The sequence below is a fragment of the Zootermopsis nevadensis genome, unplaced genomic scaffold (genome assembly GCF_977971745.1).
Source record: "Zootermopsis nevadensis isolate Lab colony 2312 unplaced genomic scaffold, Znev_1.0 Znev_ptg000030l, whole genome shotgun sequence".
In the NCBI taxonomy this organism is placed as follows: Eukaryota; Metazoa; Arthropoda; class Insecta; order Blattodea; family Termopsidae; genus Zootermopsis; species Zootermopsis nevadensis.
In genome coordinates, this window is record NW_028259162.1 from 2,870,245 (window position 1) to 2,893,473 (window position 23,229).

Sequence of the window (23,229 nt, forward strand, 5' to 3'; positions counted from 1 at the left end):
ACTTGAATATTAATGAATTGGTAATTGCGCTCGTTATTTTAAAACTGATGAAATGACTTTATTTTACGGTAAGAGATTTGAGTTGCCATATTTCCTCATTTACCCACAATGCTACATGTTAACTACTTCATTGCATGTATTGTGGCTTTCTCCTCGTTTTTCGGAGTATATGCCTATTTTAATGAGTTCGATACGTATCAAATTCAAGTAACATTAACATTGTAACAGTAATTTAATATTGACGAAGTAGTGTGGTTTTTAGTTATATACGTTTATAATAATTTATCGGGAGGAAACAGCCTCTTTTAATAAGAGTGCCGATTTTATTTTATTTTCATACTGGATTACGTTGTGTCTAGTAGGGTGAGAGGGGAACAGTTCATGACTAGATAATGCAGTGCACGCTTGAATAGTGAGGTTGGGGGTGAATTAAGTTGGAAGGGTTGAGTTTTTAGATTAGTAAACTAGAAGATAAGACCTGTTTGCAGTGGCAGGTTAGTGGTTTATGTAAAGTAGCTGTGAATATTTTTCCATGCAAGGTGTGTGGCTGTTCTGATAATCTAATTTGAATTCCGTTTTTAAATATGGCATGACTTCGCTTTTACACCGTAGCCACCTGTAGACTTCCAGGCGTACTTATTCAGTTTTACGCAGCTTTATAGTTGATTGTGATTCTATACGTGGTCAACAAAAACCCCGAAATTAATACCTGAATTGATTCGGTATAATTTTCATCGATGATGGTGTTTGTGTCTAGTGTTTATTCAGTACAGCTTCGGGTCGAAAATGAGTGATATACTGTTGGGTAAAAGGTTATGTTTTGTGAGTGATGTGAACCAGTAACTGACGTTATTATCGCATGTATTTGCTGGCTGTCACGTAAAGGATTTGCCATTCGCATTACGGAGCTTCAAGTGGAAGAGATGTTTTTACAAGGACCGGCTGTCATCATGGTGACGGTATTGCGGAGGAATAAGAAGGTAAGCCCACCGTTGTTACCATCCTAGATTAGAAGGGAAACTATGTTGACATTTCTTGGATGTTAACCGTGAAATGCTTCTGACAATGATAGGGAAGGGCGATAAATGTTTTATTAATCATAAACCTGCGCAGTTTAGGATGTGCAGTGCGTAATTTTACATGTCTCCTGGACTTGGTGAAACAAGCCGGCATACTGCCAACAGAAAATTGTTACACCTTTCTCTCATTACTAAGATCAATATATTATTCTATCAACTATAAACAAATTTTCTGATTCAAATGCACTTCGATGTTCTATACTTACGTAAATTTCGATTAAGTTTTGTTTCTGTGCCGCATAGCCTATAGAAGTACACAAATGAGTCATGTTGCCGCGAACGCGTTCATTTGGGGGCATACAACATTTTACTAAAGTCTGTCAGTTGGTTTAAAATCCATCCGGTGAAAACAAACATATTTTACCTTGTAAAATAAGGAAAATGTGTTACAAAACGAAGCATCAGCATAACAAATTTAAAGTATATATACATATATTACATACAAATGACTAATACATCACTCAATTTTTAATTATCACTTATATAAGGACAAGTATCTCATAATTAACCACGACAGCCATCGAAAAAAAAATCATCCCATATTGGTATCGGTAAGGATTTCGCTGTTCACACGCATTTATCACATTGTTCCGTATAGGCCCTGTAAATTACTCTATAATTAACATTAATTAACTCGTTTGAGGAAGAGTCCTTGAGAAAATGATGGTCCTTCATCTGGTCAAGAAATTTCTCGTCATTTATGGAATCAGAAGTTCCATTGCCGTGTTTACAAGAGCCCGACATCGGTCCATATTCTTATCCGATGAATCCAATCCACATCATCATATATTCCCTCCCATCTACGATTAGGTCTCCCAAGTGGGCTTTTTCATCAGGTTTTCCGAATTAAATTTGGTATGCAGTAACATTTTCCATCTGAAAGTTTCTTCACGACGAATTCAGAAGATAACGAGTGTGGCGAAGCCAAGGCAATTTCACAGTCATCGGAGGAAACCGAAACAAATCGAAAGATTTTGCGAGTCAACCAATGCAAGGAGCTACGTTCGAAAAGCAACAACACTTCTATTGTACGGCGCCGGTAAATTCAAATCAAGGCAAACGTTCTTAATCAGAATATGCCGAGGGATGATCCTGTAGACATTGTGGAAGTTCGGGAACCGTGACCTTTGTAGACGGAGGATCCTCCGAACTGGTGATGGTGAGATGTTGACTGTTGGACAGACTGCTCTGTCTGCAGACTACTTCCAGACAACAGAGTTTCTCCAGACCCACTACCCCCCAGCATTCTGGAAAGAAATTTTCAGCAAATAAGTGATACGCCGACATATTGAGAAGTTGGTGGCAAGCTACCTGAGTCAAATTTCTAATTGGCACCTCGCTCACAAATTAAAAAGAAATAAACTGCAGTACCATTTCTACAAGTATAAATGTTAAGAAGATGGCTGTCTTTAGGTTGTTGCCCCATGTAGCCTGGTAGAAGTTTACCGACGTTTCAGAGGACTTTACTGCCTCCATGATCAGGGTGGAAACCATTCGAAAATAAAATTGAAACACAGATACATCTTGTTTATAACCAATGTAATGAATTATATTTTATTATATGATAAGGTTTTTTGTGAAATCCGATGATGATCAGTTTGAACTTACGTGTTATGTTGTATCGACACGGAATAAAATTAAGGAACCCCCCCCCCTCCAAATGCAAATTTCGTTTCGTTCTAACGTCATAACATATTTTAAACCGGTTATCTCGCAATACAGATTACTCGTTTTGATCCATATCTGGATGTTAGTGCTTACGCCCTTTTCTTACTCACTAGTGGATTTACGATTGTTATTCAAATCAGGATGACGTGGTTTGATTACCCATAGTTGTCGGTGATTGCCGGAAAGCCGTGGTGACTCCAGTTTGGGTCGCTATTGAATCTACTTCCCCAAACTCCCGCTGCAGCTGTCGGGTCGCAGTGTTGATAGTCCCCATTGACACCGCTAGGTGGTGCTGAATACCCCATTCCGTGACTCATGATGCTGCCATTCCCCTGCGTCGTGCTGATAGATGGCATTGATAGTAATGTCGTGGCTGTCGCAGCTGGCGTCGTCGCTTGGTCCAACATTTGAGACGTCGGCAAGGCGATATTTGGCTGTTGTAGGCTATTAGTGGTGACGTGGGACTGTTGCATGAGGGCAGAATAGTTGGCGAGCTGACTTCCGGTTCGGTGCCAGTTTGTACTTCCTGTAAAATTCAATCAAATAACTAATTTAGGATATTTAAAAAAAAAAAGCTAGCGTTAATGCAGAGAAGGTCTGACGCGCTGATGGTTTAATTATGTATACACTGCGTCTTATGTAACCAGCAGCGAAGTTACGATGGACACCTCGCCCTGAGGGTGGAGCACCTTCTCTGTCTTTTGGCAACTCCAATTTAGCAGTAAATGTTCATAATTCTATCTTTTTATTTGTTTCACAGCTATTGATTTTTAATACAATTGTCCGTAGAATATGTTTTATCAACTCTTACAGTCTTATTACTCTAGCCTTCCGCAGATTACCTAATAACACTAAATACCTTTGTATTGTTAACTGCTGTCCAGGACTTCACTTTGCGTCTCTGAAAGGCGAGCTAATCACAGTTCTGAATTCCGAACAGGGGTTGTGGATTTTATAAATTAAAACAAGCAATTTTGTGTAGAGTAGAATGTCATACGGCCTACGCAGACTTTACTTCTACAAATCTTGTGTCGTTAGGATTATCACAGGCTGTTTAAGTGGGGCTAATGTAAATCATTTCTTCCCTTCACTTAACATATGTAATCTGGCCTGTTTCAATTTAGAATTTACTTCTGAATTTATGAATCTGTTTAGATATTTGGTAGGACAGGAAAAACGAACCCTGGATCCCTGTGTTCGAAGGTGCAAAAGCCGCGCTCAGAGTCAGTCATTCCGCTGACAGTCAGGACAGTCGATCGAGAAGTTATTTGAACCCGGGACTTTCAGAGTTAAAGAGGGAAACGTTGACCACAATCCGCAATGTTCTGTGTTTTGTTTTTATTTGTCGTGGTTCTGTTGTTTCAGAAATACAGAACCATATTAGATGCTAACCCTGTCTAGAGTTGTAGCCTACCTGAATTATGATGGAGTGCCATGACATCACAGCTAGTGGACGGGTACTGGTAGCTAGGCACTGCTGACAACGGGCTGAACGACGTCCCTCCAGTGTGTTTCCGCCATCTCGCACGTCGGTTACTGAACCATACCTGCTAGAACAGCCGAGAATCTTGGATAGAAACAGTGATTTTGTCTCTGATACAACAGTTATTGCTTCATAGTATTCCTATGTGCCTTGCCGGCTGGTAAAACTAGGCCTGGACTTCATTCACGATGTCTGTAGGGTAGAGGTTCCCAAAACTTTTATACCTTGAGCCCCCCTTAAAACATTTCATAAATTTCACGTCCCCCCCTTCCAGAACAAATGCAAGCGAACGGATTTGATATAAAATTTAGCTATGAGTATACATTTTTTTATAATTTAGTATATATTATTAAAGTAAAGATAAGCCGGGATAGCTCAGTCAGTATAGTGACTGGACGACCGGGGTTCGATCCCCGACGGGGGCAGAGGATTTTTCCTCTAGCCTCTGCGTCCAGACCGGCTCTGGAGCCCACCCAGCCTCCTCTACAATGGGTACCGGGGGTCCTTTCCCGGGGGTAAAGCCGGCCGGGGCGTGATGCAGACCACTCACCCCCATCTAGTGCCGAGGTCAAGGAAGAGAGGAGCTATACCTCCTCTCACCCCAAACGCCTACATGGCGTATAGTGGGACAAACTTTACTTTTTTTTAGTATATATTATTCAATGCATTTAATTTAAAAACTGTAATAAAATATAGGCTTCATACCTGGATTAGTGGGATGGATGTTTTGAAATGACCGCTCTAAGGTCGTTTTCCAGGTTCATCGTAGAACGATACTTTGTTTTGATGGCAGCTACTGCTGAAAATCCAGTCTCGCACAGATAGGACGTCGCTAAAGGAAGGAGGATGTTCAGAGCTTTCCTGATGACGTAAGGGAACTCCCATCCAGTGCCCACCCAAAATTCTATGTACGAATTCGTAGGAAACTGAACTTTAAAGATGTATCAGATATAACGTCAATATAGTTTTTGTCTTCTGTAAGAGAAAGGTCGTAATTTTGAGGCGAATCAGCATGGAATGGATCCGTGATCCATTTGTATTTGTCACTTACTGCTTCTACTTAGAAAACCTGGACTGCAGATTAACCAAGTGAAAAAAGTTTTTCATACAAACAACACCCCCCCCAGAAAACCACCCCCCAGGGGGGCGCGCCCCACACTTTGGGAACCTCTGCTGTAGGGTGTAAATATGGCGGGCAGTGAGCGACAGAATTTTGGCCTCCCATTCGCTTACATCCATAGATGTTCAGGGAATTGCAGACCATATAATGTCTCTAATGGAGCAAAATAACATACTACCTTGAAGATGGGAGCAGTATGTTTACTCGAAACGTTGGTAATCATTTTAAGGCTTACAGTGTGAACTTTAATGGACGTGAAGACAAGTCTCACACCATGGAAATGCCGAAATGTATTAAATCCATAAACGATAAAATCCCACTAAATCTCGGGCGTAACTGTCTACCTGCGCTGCTCATAACTTAGACAGAAAAACGTGACTGCTACTGCTGGAATTCACCTGTATTCTAGCCTCTGTGAGCCCAGTGCGCTGAGCAAGTTCCTCGCGGGTGTAGACGTCTGGGTACTGCGTCCTCTGGAACGCGCGCTCCAACTCCTCCAGCTGGTCTCCAGAGAACGTCGTCCGGCTCCGACGCTGCTTTCTCTTCAGGGGGATCCCTGGTTCGGACTCCGTGTCTGACTCTTCACCGCAGCGACCTATAAACATAATGTTGAAAGGAATCTTTGGGAAATAGAACGTGGAAAGATAAACTGGGATGAAGGAACTCAGGACGGAGCCGAATATAGAGTTTTGTGTATACAGTAATGAACCTTCGGTTTGTATTTTTTCACAAGCTTGAAACAAACGCCGAACCGAGTTTTCTGCATAATGTCTTCAACTGTGGTTGATTGAGGCAGCAGAGTGTTACATGTTGCATGTGTGTGGGCTGTGAGCAAGTGATAAATGGAATGTTCTGTCAAACCGCGGGGAACCAATGTCTACAAGAGGGGTATGTAATATCTTTTGACAAGTGGTCCGCCGGCAAGATTTAGAGGGTGAGAGTTACATGCGAAAGCCAGAGGAAAGTCGTCCTTCTTGTATAGGCCCCATAACACGAAGACGGCACTCGACCTTTAAATGAATCTTTTTTCTTCCTTTTGGACGTGAGTGTATCGCATTGCCTTTCCTCCCACACACGTTAACATAGGTCCTTTATACTCTTAACACACGGTAACTTTAGACTTGTTAATCATTCATTTAAACTTCAATTGATTTGAAATCAACTTTTATTTTTTTATTTTTTTGGCCTGTGTTTCTAACATGGTAGACGTTTCGATAATATCGGTCACCATTTATTTTTGGGAGTAATAAGTTCATAAATTTACTAGCATCTGTGTGATCCAAATGTTTCAAAAACTAATATCCATTCCTTGTAGTCAGTAGAAATTAATTTGTTTAAAATCACGAATTTGAAACCTTTATTTCAAATTTCTCTGATTTTCTGACGGAAAATCATTGCTTATAAATATTAAAATATTCGAGAGGTCAGCAGCGGCCTTCGACGCTGTATAATCTTATCGATTGAAGGCGTCGTCAAACAAACAACAAATCAAGTAGGGAAAAAGTCACTATCTTCGCAGTTTTTGTTGTTCTGTGGTAAGTGAGGCGGTCTACATTACCGACCGGTCGACACGATTAATGAGGGAGGTTTGGAGGAGTGATACCTGCAAAGACACCGCACATCTGCTAGACAGACGGACACGTGCTGGAATGTCTGAGAGAGAGAGAGAGAGAGGGAGAGTCCAGTCCATGGGCGTGAACATCATTACCATAATAAACTGGCAGTAATTACGAGTGGAGATTTAACGTGCTCTTCAGCGTCTTCGTACTGCAGGAAGCCACGATGCAGCAAAAATGATAATAATTAATACCCCATGGCACACCGAGTCACGTATTACTTAAAGTGACATGTATGTAGGCGTATGGCTAAATTGTTTATCGTAATTCTTTATACTTTGCTGTCATTTTAATTTCTGAATATCAAACAGTGGGCAGATGGCACAAGGGATAGCAGAAAATAAGTTGAAAGGAAAACGTTTCAATTATTATGACCGGTGCAGACCAAGAACTTAGGGTAATCAGTGATGAAGGTTATGAGAATATTTGAACAGATTAACATTTGATTGGAATGAGCTATAAATGACAATAGTGACTGGCTCAACGAGAGCTTATATATTCTTGAACAGCTGATATTTGCTCAGCTGGTCAAGCAACTCACCGTCTTTTTAAGCTTCATTACCGTGTTCACCGGGATAGTTCAGTCAGTATAGTGACTGGAAGATCGGGGTTCGATCCCCGACGGGGGAAGAGGATTTTTCCTCTAGCCTCTGCGTCCAGACCGGCTCTGGGGCCCACCCAGCCTCCTGTCCAATGGGTACCGGGGTCCATTCCCGGGGGTAAAGCCGGCCGGGGCGTGATGCTGACCACTCACCCCCATCTAGTGCCAAGTTTAAGAACGATTAGGAGCTACACAACCTCCCCCCCAAGCGCCTACATGGCGTATAGTGGGACAGCTTTACTTTACTTTTACCGTGTTCACAACAGACCGCCCAGTACGAGGCCCTGAGTAGCATTTCATAACTTCCGGTTTCTCTTCGTACATGTCTTCATCATTTGCTTGTTTCTGTTTACCAGTCGACGAGTATTAAGAGACAGTCTTATGTGATGTTGATTCGTGTAGTCTGATCGAACTAACCGATGATTTCATCACCCTGATTATGGAGGCAGTAAGCACTTGCGTAACGTTTGTCAATTTCTACGACACTACACGACGCATCATCCCGAAATACATCTTAATACTTATTCATATTTTGTTTAAAGTTTTATAAAATTGATGGGAAGATTATTTTTTAGTTGGTTAAACTAATAACATCTCTTGAATTTAATTTCAATGAACGTCATTTATTAAAAATATATTAAAATTAGCCGTCAATCACAATATAATATTATTAAAAGATTAAAATATCATTTTACGTTCCCTATCGAGTACTCGATTTACATGTGGAACATACACTACATGTTTCGGCTATATATAGCCATCATCAGGTGTTATGTATTTAAACTTTTCACTGAATTACTGATTTTTTACTGATATTTAATGATTTTTAGTCTTCATTTTTCTTATGATGTTCTAGTCCTTTATATTGTTTCTTCATTCGTTGTAGTATCACAGGTCACTAATATGTTTGTATAAATCACAATATGACGCATCTACAATATCTTATAAAGAACGTCATTTAACTGTCTACAAGATTTCACAGCGTCGTGGTCCAGAATTCTAAGATTTACGCCAATTAAGTCTGTTAGTGTCGTTCTCAAATACTTTACCATGCAGGCCTACTTGACTTTCCGTATTATTTATCAAAACTTCTTCCGCACCGACAGGTTTCTGCAGTATACGTACGTGTGAATGGAATGTCGTGTAAACAATAAAACGGACGGACTCCCTATGCAATGGCAATAATTAGCTCATTCTCTCTGTTATTAAAAACGTAGGCTAGTTATTCTTGTGCATTAGCGACACCTCGACTAAAAAATTTGAACGACGTGACAGGATTAAATTACGAGTTCCACAATTTCAATGTTGTTACCATTAACATTGGCAGACAATCATAAATTGAGAACGATATTATTATTATCTTTCTGCGTTTTCTAACCAAAATGTGTGTGAACCTTTTGTGAACCGAGGGGACACTGTAGACATTGTGGTGTACCTTCCGGGTTACTTTTTGTCTCTGTGGTCAGCTCGGGTTCCATTAGAGACAGAAAATTCCTGGACCAGCTGAGAAATTATCAGCGTCTCTTGAAGGCTCTGCTCCAAGCTTTTGCGCTTAGTTGATCAGTCAGCCAGAAATCATAACCGATCTAATATGAAAACGTATCGTGGACTTTCCCTTTTAACGGAGTAAAAAAAATTTGCGGAACTTTAAACTTGCGTTCATGGGACGAAATGGCAGTGGTGATTTTAAAGACATCGCAAAATTATAATACCCGAAGGAGGTTCCTTAAAATAAAATAAGAGTCCCCCCCCCCCCCACTCTGGCCCCAAATTTATCCTCGCTAAAATAAATTTCAATACGTGTTTACGGATGTTTTCTTGGCGGGATATTTGTTCTTTTCATTGGCCGCCTTTTGGCACAAGAGAATGGCCTATTGTACATTCATGTTACAAATATACTGGCCACACAAATTCCCTTCATTACTTCAAAAGATACCGCCTCTGTTTAGCCTACGAGGTATTAGCCCCTACGACAAAAGTTAAAATGAAGAAAGCATAGAATAAAAGTTCATTGGTGGTCTCCTCGGGTTACCGACAACTAACTTCTTCCGCCCGTTGAGCTAGGTGTAAGGATTGTTGTGAACAAGTGGGGCGGAGGGGGGGGGGGGAGACCTAAGAGAAGATAAATGTGGCGGACAGGGACAACTGTTTCCCGCCAGGGGGTCATGTCAGGAGGCTGGAGCGGGGGCGGTATCCTTTCACAAGGTGTGTACAGTCTGGTAAAGGCATGATACTTTGACTTTTGACGTCAGCCTCGGTATTTCTTGTGGACGCTGAATAGACAGGCAGGCAGCACCTCCGAAACGTCAGTAATTTCTGAATTTTCGATACGGTGCATTGCTCAGAACATTACAATGTAAGAAAAATTGCCTGTGTTCGTAAGTAGTGGCCGTACGGCCGTGGATTTGTTATGCAGGGCGAAGGGTGAGAGGCTTAAATTCGTAAGACGAGAGGAAGGAGTTCAGAAACGTCGGGACCATTGAAGGCGCCATATATCACATCGGGCCGGCGACTTCTAGTGGTATTACGATGACAAGGGAACATGGCCTCTGAGGCGTAGGTAAAAAATACTATGAAGAATAATCATCACGGCTGAGAGTGACCGCGATTTTTTGTCATGGGTTTTGGTTTTTGGATATGTTACCGAGCTGTATAGATTGGCGTTTTTACGTCACCCTCGGAATTAAACCCTGACTGAGTGATACGTGTTACTCGCCGGACACTAATCCCATGAGATACAGCCTCGCGTAAGCTGTTTTTTTTTGGGGGGGGGGATTTTTTTGTCATATTTTATACTGCAGAAATAAAATGAAGTGAAGGCCGCTCGGTAAGGATTTATGCTCAGTAGCCTGCCCTTAATATTTCTTTACATTAATGTTTTAACATTTTTAAATTGACAGTGAGCTCTGTTAGGCAAAACAATCCTATGGTTTTACCCGTATGAAAGACGGAATTTATGCAGATAATATTTGGAAAAAAAAACAGATTTCATGTTACGTTTTAACTGGAATGTTAGAAAATTTCAAATTTCAAAATTGTGACATAATGCAGCTGAAAATATGGTAATTAATTACCTTTACAATCACGTTGTTCGAGGGCAGATAGAAGTACTCAGTAAGTAATAAATCTTTTGAGAATCTTTCAAAAACGCGAAAATACAGAAATAGGTATTGAGGGTGGGAGTTGGATGGAACTGGCTCAGGATCGTGTCCAGTGGCGGGGTTTTGGTATTAGCGACTTTGAAACTTTGGGTTCGAGTAAATAATGATAGCAAATAGTAACAGAAAGACACATCAGGAGTGTTGGTCACGTAAGGAAATTCAACCTGTTCCAATGAAATTGCACATTTTGAAACATGAAAAATAAATGATTTTTACTTTTCCGCTACAAAATTTCTGTCAGTGATGAATTAAACAGACGTAAACGTGTCTTCTCTAGTTTAATTTTGTGCCTGGAAGAAAGTCAGTCAGCAGTTTCTCAGTATCTGGCCAGTTTTACTTTCTTCTTTCCTGAAAAAAGCCTGCGAGACAGATTGGAATCTGGAAGGACCACGTGCAGTCCGCTGGTGTTCGGGAACACTCCATTTATTTAATGGCCGGTATATTATTAAAACAGAATCTCATTTCACTTCTGCAGTACATTATTACGAACGTGTGGGAGTGACTTTCCATCTTTGTCATTGCCGACCGCGTGTAACATGAAGAAGAAGGAGAAGAAGAAAAATGAAGAAAGAAAACATAAAGAACGAATAGAAAAATAAGAAATAAAGGTAAAATCACCTTGTCCGACGTTCAAACGGTCCCGCTGTAAAGCCGACGTTTTAAATGTCAGGGCGCTGAATAGGAAAGCCTTTTGAGAGGAGGGAAATGGATAAAGGAGGCTTTTGTGGGGGATGAGTCGTCCTGACATAGTGGGCTCTTGTGGGATTGATAGAGCCCTGTGTTCGAACAACTAAGGCGCAGGATACATTTCTGTCCATATATATTTTCCTTTCTTCTCTTTCCGACAATGCTAATTTTTCGTCCCACTTGTCGGTCCTCCCTTTGAAGTTACAATTCAAACGCCGTCTTCCTTCTCAACTTCAAAATTCTTAATAGCCTATATAAGATACGTAAGATTAAATAAACAGATTTGAACGTGCTTGTGATTAGAAGTTTTGAATAAAATTTTCGTCGTCGAATATTAACACGTTATAGGGAAGAGACGTGTAAAATAGATTAAAACCGCAGAAACTGTTGTGTCCAGCTTCATGCTCCGGTCGGCTTTATCTGTGGAGAAAGAGCTGCAGATAGAAATTGGATAGGAGGTCCCTAGATTCGATCTGTGCCTGAGGCTCTTTGGGCCAGTGCAGTGTATTAATAGAACGTGTACCGTAACGCTGAATGTTATGTGATCGGTGGATACTTGATTTGGCTTGCCGTTGCGTAAACCAGACCGTAACGAGTTGAGTCAAAATTAGTATCTTCGTGTCAGAGAAGTGATCTGTCACTTACCTCCGAGAATTCCGTCTATGCTATAATCCTTCTTCAGATCCGATCCGCCCCTCAGAAGGCGACTGATAGACGACACGCTCGGCGCGCTTGCGCTGTCGCAGAGCCCTTCCTGGAAATCAAATTGTTTTATTGACGTTATTAAGAGTTTTTGAGAACTGTATAATATTATTTTCACAAAGTATGAAGAGCGGTACAGTTGAATTTTCTACTTCACGTTCATGACTTAAACTTAGATTAATTTATTGTCACGTAGATCGGAAATTTAAACTGAGAAGTTAAGTGGATTTCCTCAGACACTCTAGGAAAATGCTAAAATAATGCTATACAACATTTTATGACCGCTTCCTTCCACATCTTCTCATAAATATCCTCTCGTTCTGTTCTCTTTCAAGTATGCGATTGAAGAAGTGTTGTTGAAGGAAAGTAATAAAGAATGAAAGAAGCTTAACGAAGTTCTAGGATCTTTTTAAACCAAATTCCGCCTTTGGGTTATAAATTTTGATTCTAAAAATGGGAAGCAGTGATAAAATCATGGAGATGAAATCGTAATTCAACGTGGGGTAAGCGTACCCCTGGGGGTACGCGAAGACATCTTAGGGGCTACGTGAAATTTAAAAAATATATATATTATTTTATGATAGACACTGAATAATCAGTAATGTAATTTATTTAATTTATTTTAGATGTAGATTATATACTATGTATAACTTGAATTATACACCAACAACTTTGGGGGTACAAAGTTGATGAGAAATTATATCTGGGGGTACGTGAACAAAAAAGGTTGAATACCACTGGTTTAGAGAATCTGAGACCATCTGCTTCCATTTATTTCCAGCCGAAAATATGTAAGCTTTGTAAGTGTTGGTAAGAGAAAAAACTCCATGAACTTTATAAACTTCATAAAGGTAAATTTTAATGGAATTAGTTGATAAAGATAAACTTTTAAATTTAAATGTAAACTCGTAATGTTGTTGAGCTTTACACAGGAATTGCGGGCTGTCAGGTGTCATTATATAGAAGATGGACGTTACAACATTAAGTGACATTCTATTCACGGTATTGACGCTTACTCCATCACCGATATGGCAGGGCCCTACCACACCCTAATGGGTGCGACTTCCGTTTCAGTCTTACCTTAATCAATGTCAGTGACGGTTTCTGGAATTCCACACTTCATTGTCCTTAGACGCCAACTTTGTTCAAGACAGCACGAATTCAGAAGGTGTGTATGAGACTCCTTCGCGGTATAAACGATATATCTGTGGTTTACTGATCTCCTATAGTGAGACGTCTGTTTTGTTTCATAATTAATATGGAAAATATAATTATTTCACCATTAAAATGTCCACTTACCATAGATTTCTCAGTAAATGCAATGTGAAAATGGTTTAGACAAAAGCAGCTCACCGTTGGCGTGATGAATTTTAGACTTCTGAAGGATTAAACGTCGAAAATTGAACTTTTTGCCGTTCCTAGCGCAGTAGAATGCAGGTCAAATTCAATGTTCGCTTCAGCGCCTGACGTATTGAAGCGTAATGTAGACACATAAATGACATTTAAAAACGGCTGATGTAAGAGTTTCAGCATGCAGCGAATTTAAATGACGCTGCTAGGGGTCAATATATTGTACTATTAAGTTGTTACATGTGTATGTAATGATTCGTCAGTTACAATCACAGTAAAGTAGTCAATTTCGTGTTGTAAAAGCACCAGTGTTGATCAGTCCTCACTATTTGTGATTATTTTCCAATATCTGTTCTTTTTTATTTTACGTCTGCATTCGTAAGAGTGTCATTAAATGTTCTAAAACGTCGATAAATCTTGTGCAGGAAGGAGTGTGAAACGCCACTGGTCATCGGTCGAAGACGTAATCAAACGACTGACCTCAACACATAAAAACAGTGTTTATGCAAATGTCTCAAGCACTGAGTCACCCTTGTGGGTGACTACGTTCATTTTTAAATTCTAGCTTTCTTTTCCCGCCTGTTTGGTGTATGGAAAGACTTTATAAATATTTATAAAGGAGGTGTGGTAAGGAGATGTTTCATAAAACTTAAAAACTATATTGAAATTCATAAGACATCAGCAACTTAAATAATTTATTAAATTTCGACGCCAATGAAGATCTTAAATATCGGTGTTACTGCTTTTGAATAACCGGAAGACTACAGGCCCGCCATTGACAGTTTACTGCGGCGTTGAAATTGCAAGCTTTTAAAGTCGATGAAGTTTTCTAGAAAATTCTGTAACAGAAATCGACAATTATTTGTGCAGTGGAATGCGGTCTGAGATGCTCAGTTCTGTCAGGCTCCGAAAACAAATTTTATGTACGAAAATAATAATAGCTTTCTTACACTTCCGCTGCAAATTCCTCATGCAGAGTTTTATGATCGATTTTTGGCAATTGAGACTTCTCCCTAAAACACTAAATATATTTAATTAATTTACAACAGCAAAAATAAAATAATTTTCAAACAATTTTAACAACCGATAATAATTTTCAACTTAGGTTACAAAACATTATGGCGAAGAAATACATAAGTATGCGTAGAGTACACTACAGATTAAACGTATAATTACAAATATGGCGTTACTCTATCACGAGAGTGGTGAAATCAATGATGAGATTGGCAGGGCATGTAAACATGCATGGGAGAGACGAGACATGTATTCAGACTGGAAAACGTCAAGGCTACTGACATTTAAGACAGTTATGGGCTTTTTTGTATGAATAATAATAAATAGATTTTAAGGAAAAAGCACTTGAGGTCGTGGATTTGGTTCAGCTGGCTTAGGGTATAATCCATGGCGGAATTATGTGAACAATTTAATGAATTCTCGAGTTTCGTTAAACGTAATCTTCCGGTCAAGTCTTGTGGCACGGTAGTTGCTGGAGTTTGTGCACCCCTGACGGTCTACCCCCGGGATAGCCGCGGATCGTAATGGGCTATCACAGAGGAACTGCGGGGGAGGCGTCCCGAGTCACGGCTCGAGCTGCCTTCCAGGTTCGGATGCATTAAGAAATGGACAAGAGTAATACTCCGGGGCGGCAAGGGGGTGGCGATTAAGTGACGTAATTTGTAAATCACGAGCGAAGCATCTTTCCACCGAATCTATAATACTCTACGCTGTTATTTAAGGGCCTATCAGTGGAATTGTGGTTCTGATGTCGTGAACCTTCGTTGTGTTTTAAATATGCTCTTTCTTTCTGCAGTGTAATGTTAAGACACACTGAAAGCTTTCTGGTGGTCCAGCAAATGTTCGACCTTTGAAGACACGAGTTAGTGCAAGGACCTGGTTTCTGGTTTTGTAAATATGTCCGTAATAAACTGACATAGTTAAAAAAAAATAAACCATTAAGCCCAAAAGTTTTTGACAGCATTACCATGGCAACGGTTATAACAAAACAAACATTCATAAATATTATCCTAACTAACTAACTAACTAACTAACTAGATGGCTTACCGAACCCGAAGGTTCATCACCGAATTAACCAAAGCCCTCCACCGGACCCTGTCCTGGGCCAACAAAATCCTATAAGGTCCAAAATCACTTCACTACCAATAAAGCTACCAACCAACTGTTGCCTGCTACAAAGATAGCACCTTAAGAATATTCTGGCTTCGTTCAGTGACTCATCAACTTATAGACCAAAGAACTAGCTTGTTATATTACTGATTTACTTCGTTAAGATGTACTGTCTGCCTATCTTACTCGTTCACTCAGTAACTTACCGATTACTGGTGACCTACTGTACTAAATTTCTGAATGACGAACTAATTTGAAGACAACTAACGCGCCTTGATTTAACGTTAAAGTAAAAAAAAAACTGGAAACACTCGAAAAGTCAATCAAGTAAGCGAAGATGGTCGTTTATACCCGTCAGTGGGAAACAATTTTCTTCCTACCTTGATGAGCCTGTCGCGGATCTCCCAGCTGAAGATGCCTGGGTTCGCCTTCTTGTAGTCCTCGATTCGTTGCTCCACCTCGGGGGTTGCCACCCTCGGCTTACTACCCCCTATGACTCCAGGGCGGATGCTGCCGGTCTCCTGGTAACGATTCAGTATCTTGGACACGCAGCCATGTGACACGCGCAGTTGTCGCGAGATGACGCAGGGTCGAACCCCAGCGGCGGCCATCTCTACGATCTTGAGGCGGATGTGGTTTGGCAGAGGGCGTCCGTTGATGAAGACGCCGCCTAGCTGGTTCACCCTGCCCTGCCCTGTAACCAGAGAAACGTGTTACAGCGTGTTCCTTGCAGGGAAACAGACACTGCTTCTTGAGAACCTAGCAGTAGATTAGCTCGTCAAGAAATTCTCCGTGTTTTGTGGAACCTGATTTTTTATTGCCTTAATCACAAGAAATCGCTACTATACAGTATTCAGGGCCACGTTTATCCAGTCCACACCCTCACACACTTTTTCTGATCCCACTTTAATAATATACTCGCCTCTGTGTCTGTCTCCTAAGTGGTCTTAGCTGAAGTTTTGGACACGTTTCTCGTCAATCTATGCGCGCCCGCCTCATCGTCCTACATTTTATCACTCGCAAAGAGAACAAATTATGGAGTTCTTCGCAATTTGCTCTATGGGATTATTGTTTCCTGTGCATTTGATCCAAATAGTGTTCCGTTAGAGTGGGATACGAAATTTGACATTCATATAAAACAACATGTAAATTTAATTTGGAACATATAAAATGTTAATTTTAAGCTTGTTTCTGATAAGAAAATACATGCAAGGTTGTTATTGTTGTATGTGCTTACTCCATTAACGTTTAAAATAAATTAATGATACTTAACAAATATTAAGAGCTGTAAAACTGGACAGTTTATAACGTCACCTAAATTAAATTCAGATTTCCGAAAACTGTTTAACATATGTTTCAGAAATTTAAGGAATCCGAGTGTAACATTGAGACTAGAAAGGGGGTGTTTTTGAAAGTGTTTAGTTAGATAATGGACCTCCTAAACAGGAATTCTATATTTTTTATGTTTAAGTCTGTAGACTTTTATTTTTCGAGCGAGTGCATTTGCAAATCAATCGCTTGAGTCTGAGTTAATGAATCTCAATGATTCGTTCTATATTATGACGATGTAAAGTTATTTATATGCATATTTAATATTCTCGTACTGATTTTACATAATTTATTTACGGAAAAATTTAAAATGTCCTTCTCGTCGTGAGGTGACGATAACTGTATTATCATCGCCCTGGGAATTTCTCTCATCAGCCTTACCTTTTCAGTCGTACAGTTTAATTTTCTTGTGCTAGAAAAATATATAAATATATTTACCTGTGTGTTGAAGGGAGTCGTCCTGTATTTTTATAGCCCTCATTTTCTTCCACAGTTTTTCTGGAGTTTTAAAACTTAGGCATAGTTAATTCTTGTTTAAATTGCGAAATATGTGACATTTTTCAAGAGCATAAAACATTTCGTCTGCGTGTGACTTGATCCACTCCGTTATTATCATGACATTCGGTTTTTCTCACTAGCCTTACCTCTCGATTTGTAAGTTATTTTGTTCTTTGTATCATGTCGTTCATTTTTAATTTAGAGCCATTCATTAGTCTTTTTTTTCCCCCTTTGTGTTACACACCTGACTGTATATGAATTTTACCCGAAGGTTATCCATTCACTTTTACTAATTGCTACGCCTCCACGTTGTATTATCATCGTTCATTGAGAGAAAAAAATTTAAGGGGGATAAGAGGGGTGTTATCATCCATCATCAGTGAGACAAGTTTAAGATCATCTTCACCGCCCACTACAAGACGAAGAGAGACTGACAAATTGCTGACGATTGAGCCCTGGCTTCTGTGCTGATTGCTCAATCTCTTGTTAGGTTGTTTGTGATGCGCATCTAATGCAAGGCCCCTTTTATCCTAGGCTCGTTGACTAGCTTCCATTCATTAGATCAGAAAGGTTGGTTTAAGACTAAAATGAAGGTTATGCGTTGACGTTTAAGGTGGAGAAGACACTTCGCCCGTAACGTAATCGCGTGAAATTTTATTAACACAGAAATATTTAAAGAATGTTGTGTCAATTATTCTCTCGCTTCCTCGCCATGAAGAAGTCTTGAAGAGGATGACAGCTGAGGACATGAAGGTTCATTACCCGCGTTCTTAGGAGCCCGCTATTGGATCACTAATACCAAGGCCAGTTATCATTGCGCGCAATACTGAGTCAGTTCAGACCAAGTAGGATTTTTGGTTTAACGTCTTAGTATTAACAAATTTGTATACCTGTAACTCGTCAAAATTTTAGCCTGGGCATAATTTCCCTTCTTTTCCACGCTTCAAATGAAGACAATAAAATATGTTTCAAAAATTTGTCAGTTGACCGAGCCTCTGATATAACTTTTTTTTTTTTCCACAAAAACTCCTGCAATATATAAGAATATTTTGTTAGAAAGGGAAAGGATCCTGAAATGTAAATCAGTAGAAAGATGGGCTCAAAACTGGGAAGGTTTTAAACCTCTGTTACATGCCTAAGAGTTTCAGGGTATTTTGAACCGGAGTTAATGTCTAAACTTCGTGACAGTTCCGGCAACATAATTCTAATAAAAAAAAAACATGACGTCAAGGTAAATAATAAACATAATGTAGTATATATAAAAAAGATATAAGATTTAGAAATATGATGAGAGAAAATACGTGTAATGAGTGGATAAGTGATTCGTGCTGGAGTTGCTAGCAGATGCTCCCGAAGTGTGGGCAACACAAGAAGGATTGTTCACGATGGAAGTAATAAATTACACCAAAAAACACTCCAGATGAGAAAGGACCACCTACCTACAACGAGAGAGGGAAATATTCCCTGCTGAGTTATCCGCGTTACGAAGTTTGGATAAATGAGGTGAACAAGGTCTACGGAAAGAAAGTAATGCAGTAATCTGTCTACTGACCAGCACTTGTTAGCGCCAACTTATCACATTAATTTAAATGAGAATGGAATCGTGACTATGGAAATATGCGAGGTCAAACCTACGGATCAAACAAATTCAACACGCATGTCCTCGGTTGGATGCAAAGAGATCACCATATTGTTTACAAACGGATTAACGGATTAAGCGTGTTCCGTATGTATCTTACGAAAGATGCCATTTTCTGCAGTAGGGATCAAATTATACGAAGCGCTTCTTAAGTACATTTCACAAATTAATTTATCCATTAAAATGTATACAAGTTACTTAAATGTTATGCCTGGTTTCTTTTTTATATATTTAAAGACATTCATTGTTTTTATAGTACCAGAAAATTCATTACCGATGTTTATGAAGGCCCTCCACTGGATCCTATCCTGATCCAGCAGAATCCACTCCACATATCCTATTTTTCTTAGATATATTTTAATATTATTCTCCTATCTACGATTAGTTGTCCGAAGTGGCGTCTTTTATTGGTGTCTACTTATTAATTTGTTTCCCATTTCTTATGGGTTTACGGTGTGTTATGCCCTGTAAGGTCAATGAAGCTTTCCAATGTACAAACTTCGCGGTGAAATGGTCGGAATTGTTTCGTACACAGGACGAGGTGAGGGCTACGGTTCAAATTTCGGTCCAGAGACAGCTGATCTGATTGTTCTTTTGAAAATGCTGGCATATACCGTCAGTCTAGGATATTATTTCTTCCATACACGTTATTTCCATTTTATAATGTATAACCATCCTGTCACTCGACGCTAAACAAATGTATACAGCAGGTACAGTGTCGTTAAATAAGCTTGGATGGAAAAGAAAGAAGTACATTAGTGAGGCTTAGATCTGTAATTATTGCTGCTGAATGAACCGTTCGCTGGTCGCCGACAGGAGTCGAGCAGGAGGTGGGCCACTTGGTGTTTCTTCAGCGTATAATTACGGCTTCCGTCTGATGAGTGACTGCTACTGATTTCTGACAGTACAAATTCTAATTAGCGGTCTCTTTGCAGCTGCGCAGTGGATAGATAGACCCTTTTTGAACTTTGTTGCTGACAAGTATTGAAAATCTGGATTGCAGTGTTTATTTACTTGAAAGAAAGTACGATGGGCCGGTGCATAACTTCGACTATCGGGTGTGAGCCGCCGAATCGTTAATGTTGAGTATTAGCCGAAGTTTCGGCAAGCATTGCAGTTGACATCTTCAGAGTAAATTTTTAATGGGTCGAGTTCTAAAAGCTCGCGGCAGACAATAAGTAAGCGAGTTAAATTTGCCGATTGGTGGAGCGGAGGAATTATCTAATGCCACTTATGTTGACTTAAGATGAGTAACAATACAATATCAACTTTTAAGTCACGTCATGGTATTTTTTTTTTGAAGTTATGTCCTTGTTACTCAATGTGCCTATAAGAGGCGAAACGTTTATTAAAATCTACGAGGTAGAGTCCCACTTGAGAAGCTGATAGTCATTCATTCGGTCGGGACATTCTGTCCGCTTATTGAACGCCAAGTTTCGCCATCGTGCTTTGAGGAGTCTGCCGCTGTTCTAAGCCGTTTAATATCATTTCTCCATCTACTCCCATGACTTAAAGGCGTCTTCCGTTATGGTCTCTCGACTAAAAGCTCCTCGTCCACGCCATCCTCCTTGGTTAGACCGCCCGTTCTTGTAGGCCTTAGTTTAAATGCCTGGATATTTTGCTGCCAAGCGCTTAAAAATGTCGCTCTGTTCTGTGTACTGACTCGGCAGACACGAGTGTTTCTTACCTTGGAACGAATATCCGGTGAAGAGAGGATGGATGCTCAGTCCCGCCGTTCCTGCCATGATTCTGATAACATTGACTTCTTCCAGCATGGACACACGCACTCACACACTATCCAACCCCCTGTGACGAGTCACCCCTGTAACAGTACCCGAAATAAACACTGCTACTCTTTTCCATTGTCCATCCACTACGAAGTGGGGGGTTTAGTTGAGACCTAGAAGGGGGTGAGTGTAACCAAACCAAACCAAACCAGGGAGGTTTCTGATTTTGAAAAGGGATGTTAGATGAAATAAGTATAGGGTAACTGTTAACACCCTCCTGTTCCCTTCCCCTTATTGGATTCATTGTAGTTGATCTTTTATTTTCATTCGGAGATCTCCCTCTTCTCAGAGAAACGATCGCCATTGGCTCTTTTCATGGGTTCTGGGAGGTGTCATTGTGCTGGGGCAACACCTCTGCATGCAAGCCATATCCATCCATCTAGTCACAGTCACATAGTCACATAGTCACATATGTGATTGCTGCATTGTGTTTCGCTGTGTTGTGTGTACCAGTTCCACCAGCATCAGGAACACAGCAAGGGCGGGGGGTGGGGATTTATCTCTGGTATTTTCCTTGATCTGGTGTAGGACCACCAAAGTCGAGATATGTGACGTCATGCCACAGTCTGTCTTATTTGCATCCGTCTTCTTCTCATTATTCCTTCAAGTTTATCTCCATGTAGTATCCAAGTATGTCTAATCCCATTTAATGAATTGTTCGCTTTAATTTATATATAGACCGACCTCATTCAGTTTGGTTGTTTTTTCTTTATCTATTTTTTTTTTGTATTTGATTCATGAATTGCATCGTGTTTCTTTTGCAGACTTACACATGTTATAATATTTTAAAATAAATAAATAAATAAATAAATAACTGTTTGTTTGCAACTACGTCGTCAAATTACGAGTATATTGATTGCAATATTTTTGCTCCTCGGATGTCGCTAGAACCAATGGCCCCCTCATCACTGTGTGTGACCTACCATCTTCTGTAACATGGAATGAAACGTCGGAAGATATTTTCCAGTTGCATTCCTGTAAGCCAGTGCCTTGCGTGGCGCTGCCTGAGAGTTTGTTTACAACCCTTAAAATATAGTACATGCAATATAACGCGTTACGATAAAAACTAAGTCCTCATAACACGCCTCTCAAAAAGGAGTGTCAATTTTTACTCAGTACCGTTTATTTGAAACGAAATGCTAATGTCATTTTCAGTTCCACAAAAATATGTTATTTTTGTTAAACCTATTAAGAGAGAGATTACGCCTATTTAATGTCTTTAAGAACAATTTGATTTCCACTTTCATTTCCTTACGTATTTTTATTCCTTTTTATCTCTGTTTTCGCTTTCTCTCTTTCCTTCCATCTATCTTTATATTTTCCTCTTGTTATGTCTCTTTCATACTTTAGCTCCTTTACATTTTCGTTTGTTTCTCTATTTCTCTCCTTCCCTTCTGTGTTGGTGCCCGCTGACACCGGTATGGTAATGACCACAAACGTTAAGATACCATTCACTTGGTGGTCGAATACATTACCACTTTTCGTCAGAAGATCCCGCTCCACACGCGAACCGTTGATCTTATGTGCCTATTATAACATGAAAGGGTCAACACTTGAGTGTTGACCTCAGGGCAGAAAACACTTGCTCGGTACCTCCCTCCCTGTGAAGTTGGATCCATTCCTGCGGGAATATAGTGGACGATGATTAGGTGCCTTGGTTCATTGAGCTTACAAACCATAAACAGCGAGCCTCTTGAGCGCTGCTTTTAGGTACAGTCGGGTTTTTGATTCCCGGCCGCTGCATTGAGCTTGAGAAGTTTTGTAGGTAGTCTGGAGAAAGCTCTGTTGAGGAAAAGTTTGACGCGTTATTACTACAGAACATTACTCGTTGACACGGCTTCTACAGTCAGTGAACTCGAGGAAGACCACTGCACATTATTTTGAAACTGGACACATCTAAGAACTGAGGGCAATACTTTGTTGTTCATATGGATATATAGTATTTAGTGCAAGGGTGCGAGATCGATTGATAATGGAGAAACTCCGAAATATAAGATATTTAAAAATTCAATTTCACTACCGTTAAGAATGAGTAGGAGCTATAAGTTCTCTCCCCACAAGCGCCTACATGGCGTATAGTGGGACTTTACTTGTACTTTAAATACGTTTGCGAAGGATAGTTGCAAAAATGTCTATTTGCCTCCATTTCCGTCGTCCAAGGAATAGAACGCCCTCTTGCGTTTATTTTTCAAACTGCCACTAACATATGACCTTAATAAAACTTTAGGGATGACTCATAGTTAAGCGATAGGTGTACACGGCATTTTAAGTGGTTTATAGTTCCATACTGCGTTAAGGCGAGGGTAGAAACCCGCCCTTTAGAGGCACCGAACGGCGTTCTAGTGTACCAGGAAAACTGAGGTGTGTCTAGTGTTTATATTCAAT

The 23,229-nt window shown here is 40.0% G+C and overlaps 1 protein-coding gene across 1 annotated transcript; it reads right to left on the minus strand.

Moving 5' to 3' along the window:
• Positions 1-1,319: 1,319 nt before the first annotated feature.
• On the minus strand, positions 1,320-20,865 carry LOC110841271 (protein gooseberry). Its single transcript, XM_022086661.2, has 7 exons — positions 20,745-20,865; positions 15,972-16,285; positions 12,061-12,169; positions 5,749-5,945; positions 4,162-4,294; positions 2,907-3,273; positions 1,320-2,326 (listed from the first exon to the last, which is right to left on the minus strand). The coding sequence occupies exons 1-7, from the start codon at positions 20,830-20,832 to the stop codon at positions 2,149-2,151; spliced, it is 1,386 nt and encodes a 461-aa protein (XP_021942353.1). The 5' UTR covers positions 20,833-20,865; the 3' UTR covers positions 1,320-2,148.
• Positions 20,866-23,229: the final 2,364 nt, after the last annotated feature.

Coding starts and splice junctions, on each gene's coding strand:
- LOC110841271 (XM_022086661.2), bottom strand. CDS start 20,832: ATGCTGGAAGAAGTCAATGTTATCAGAATCATGGCAGGAACGGCGGGA. Junction 3,274..4,161: donor GGCACTCCATCATAATTCAG/GTAGGCTACAAC, acceptor TGAATTTTACAG/GAAGTACAAACTGGCACCGA. Junction 2,327..2,906: donor GCAATCACCGACAACTATGG/GTAATCAAACCA, acceptor ATTTCTTTCCAG/AATGCTGGGGGGTAGTGGGT.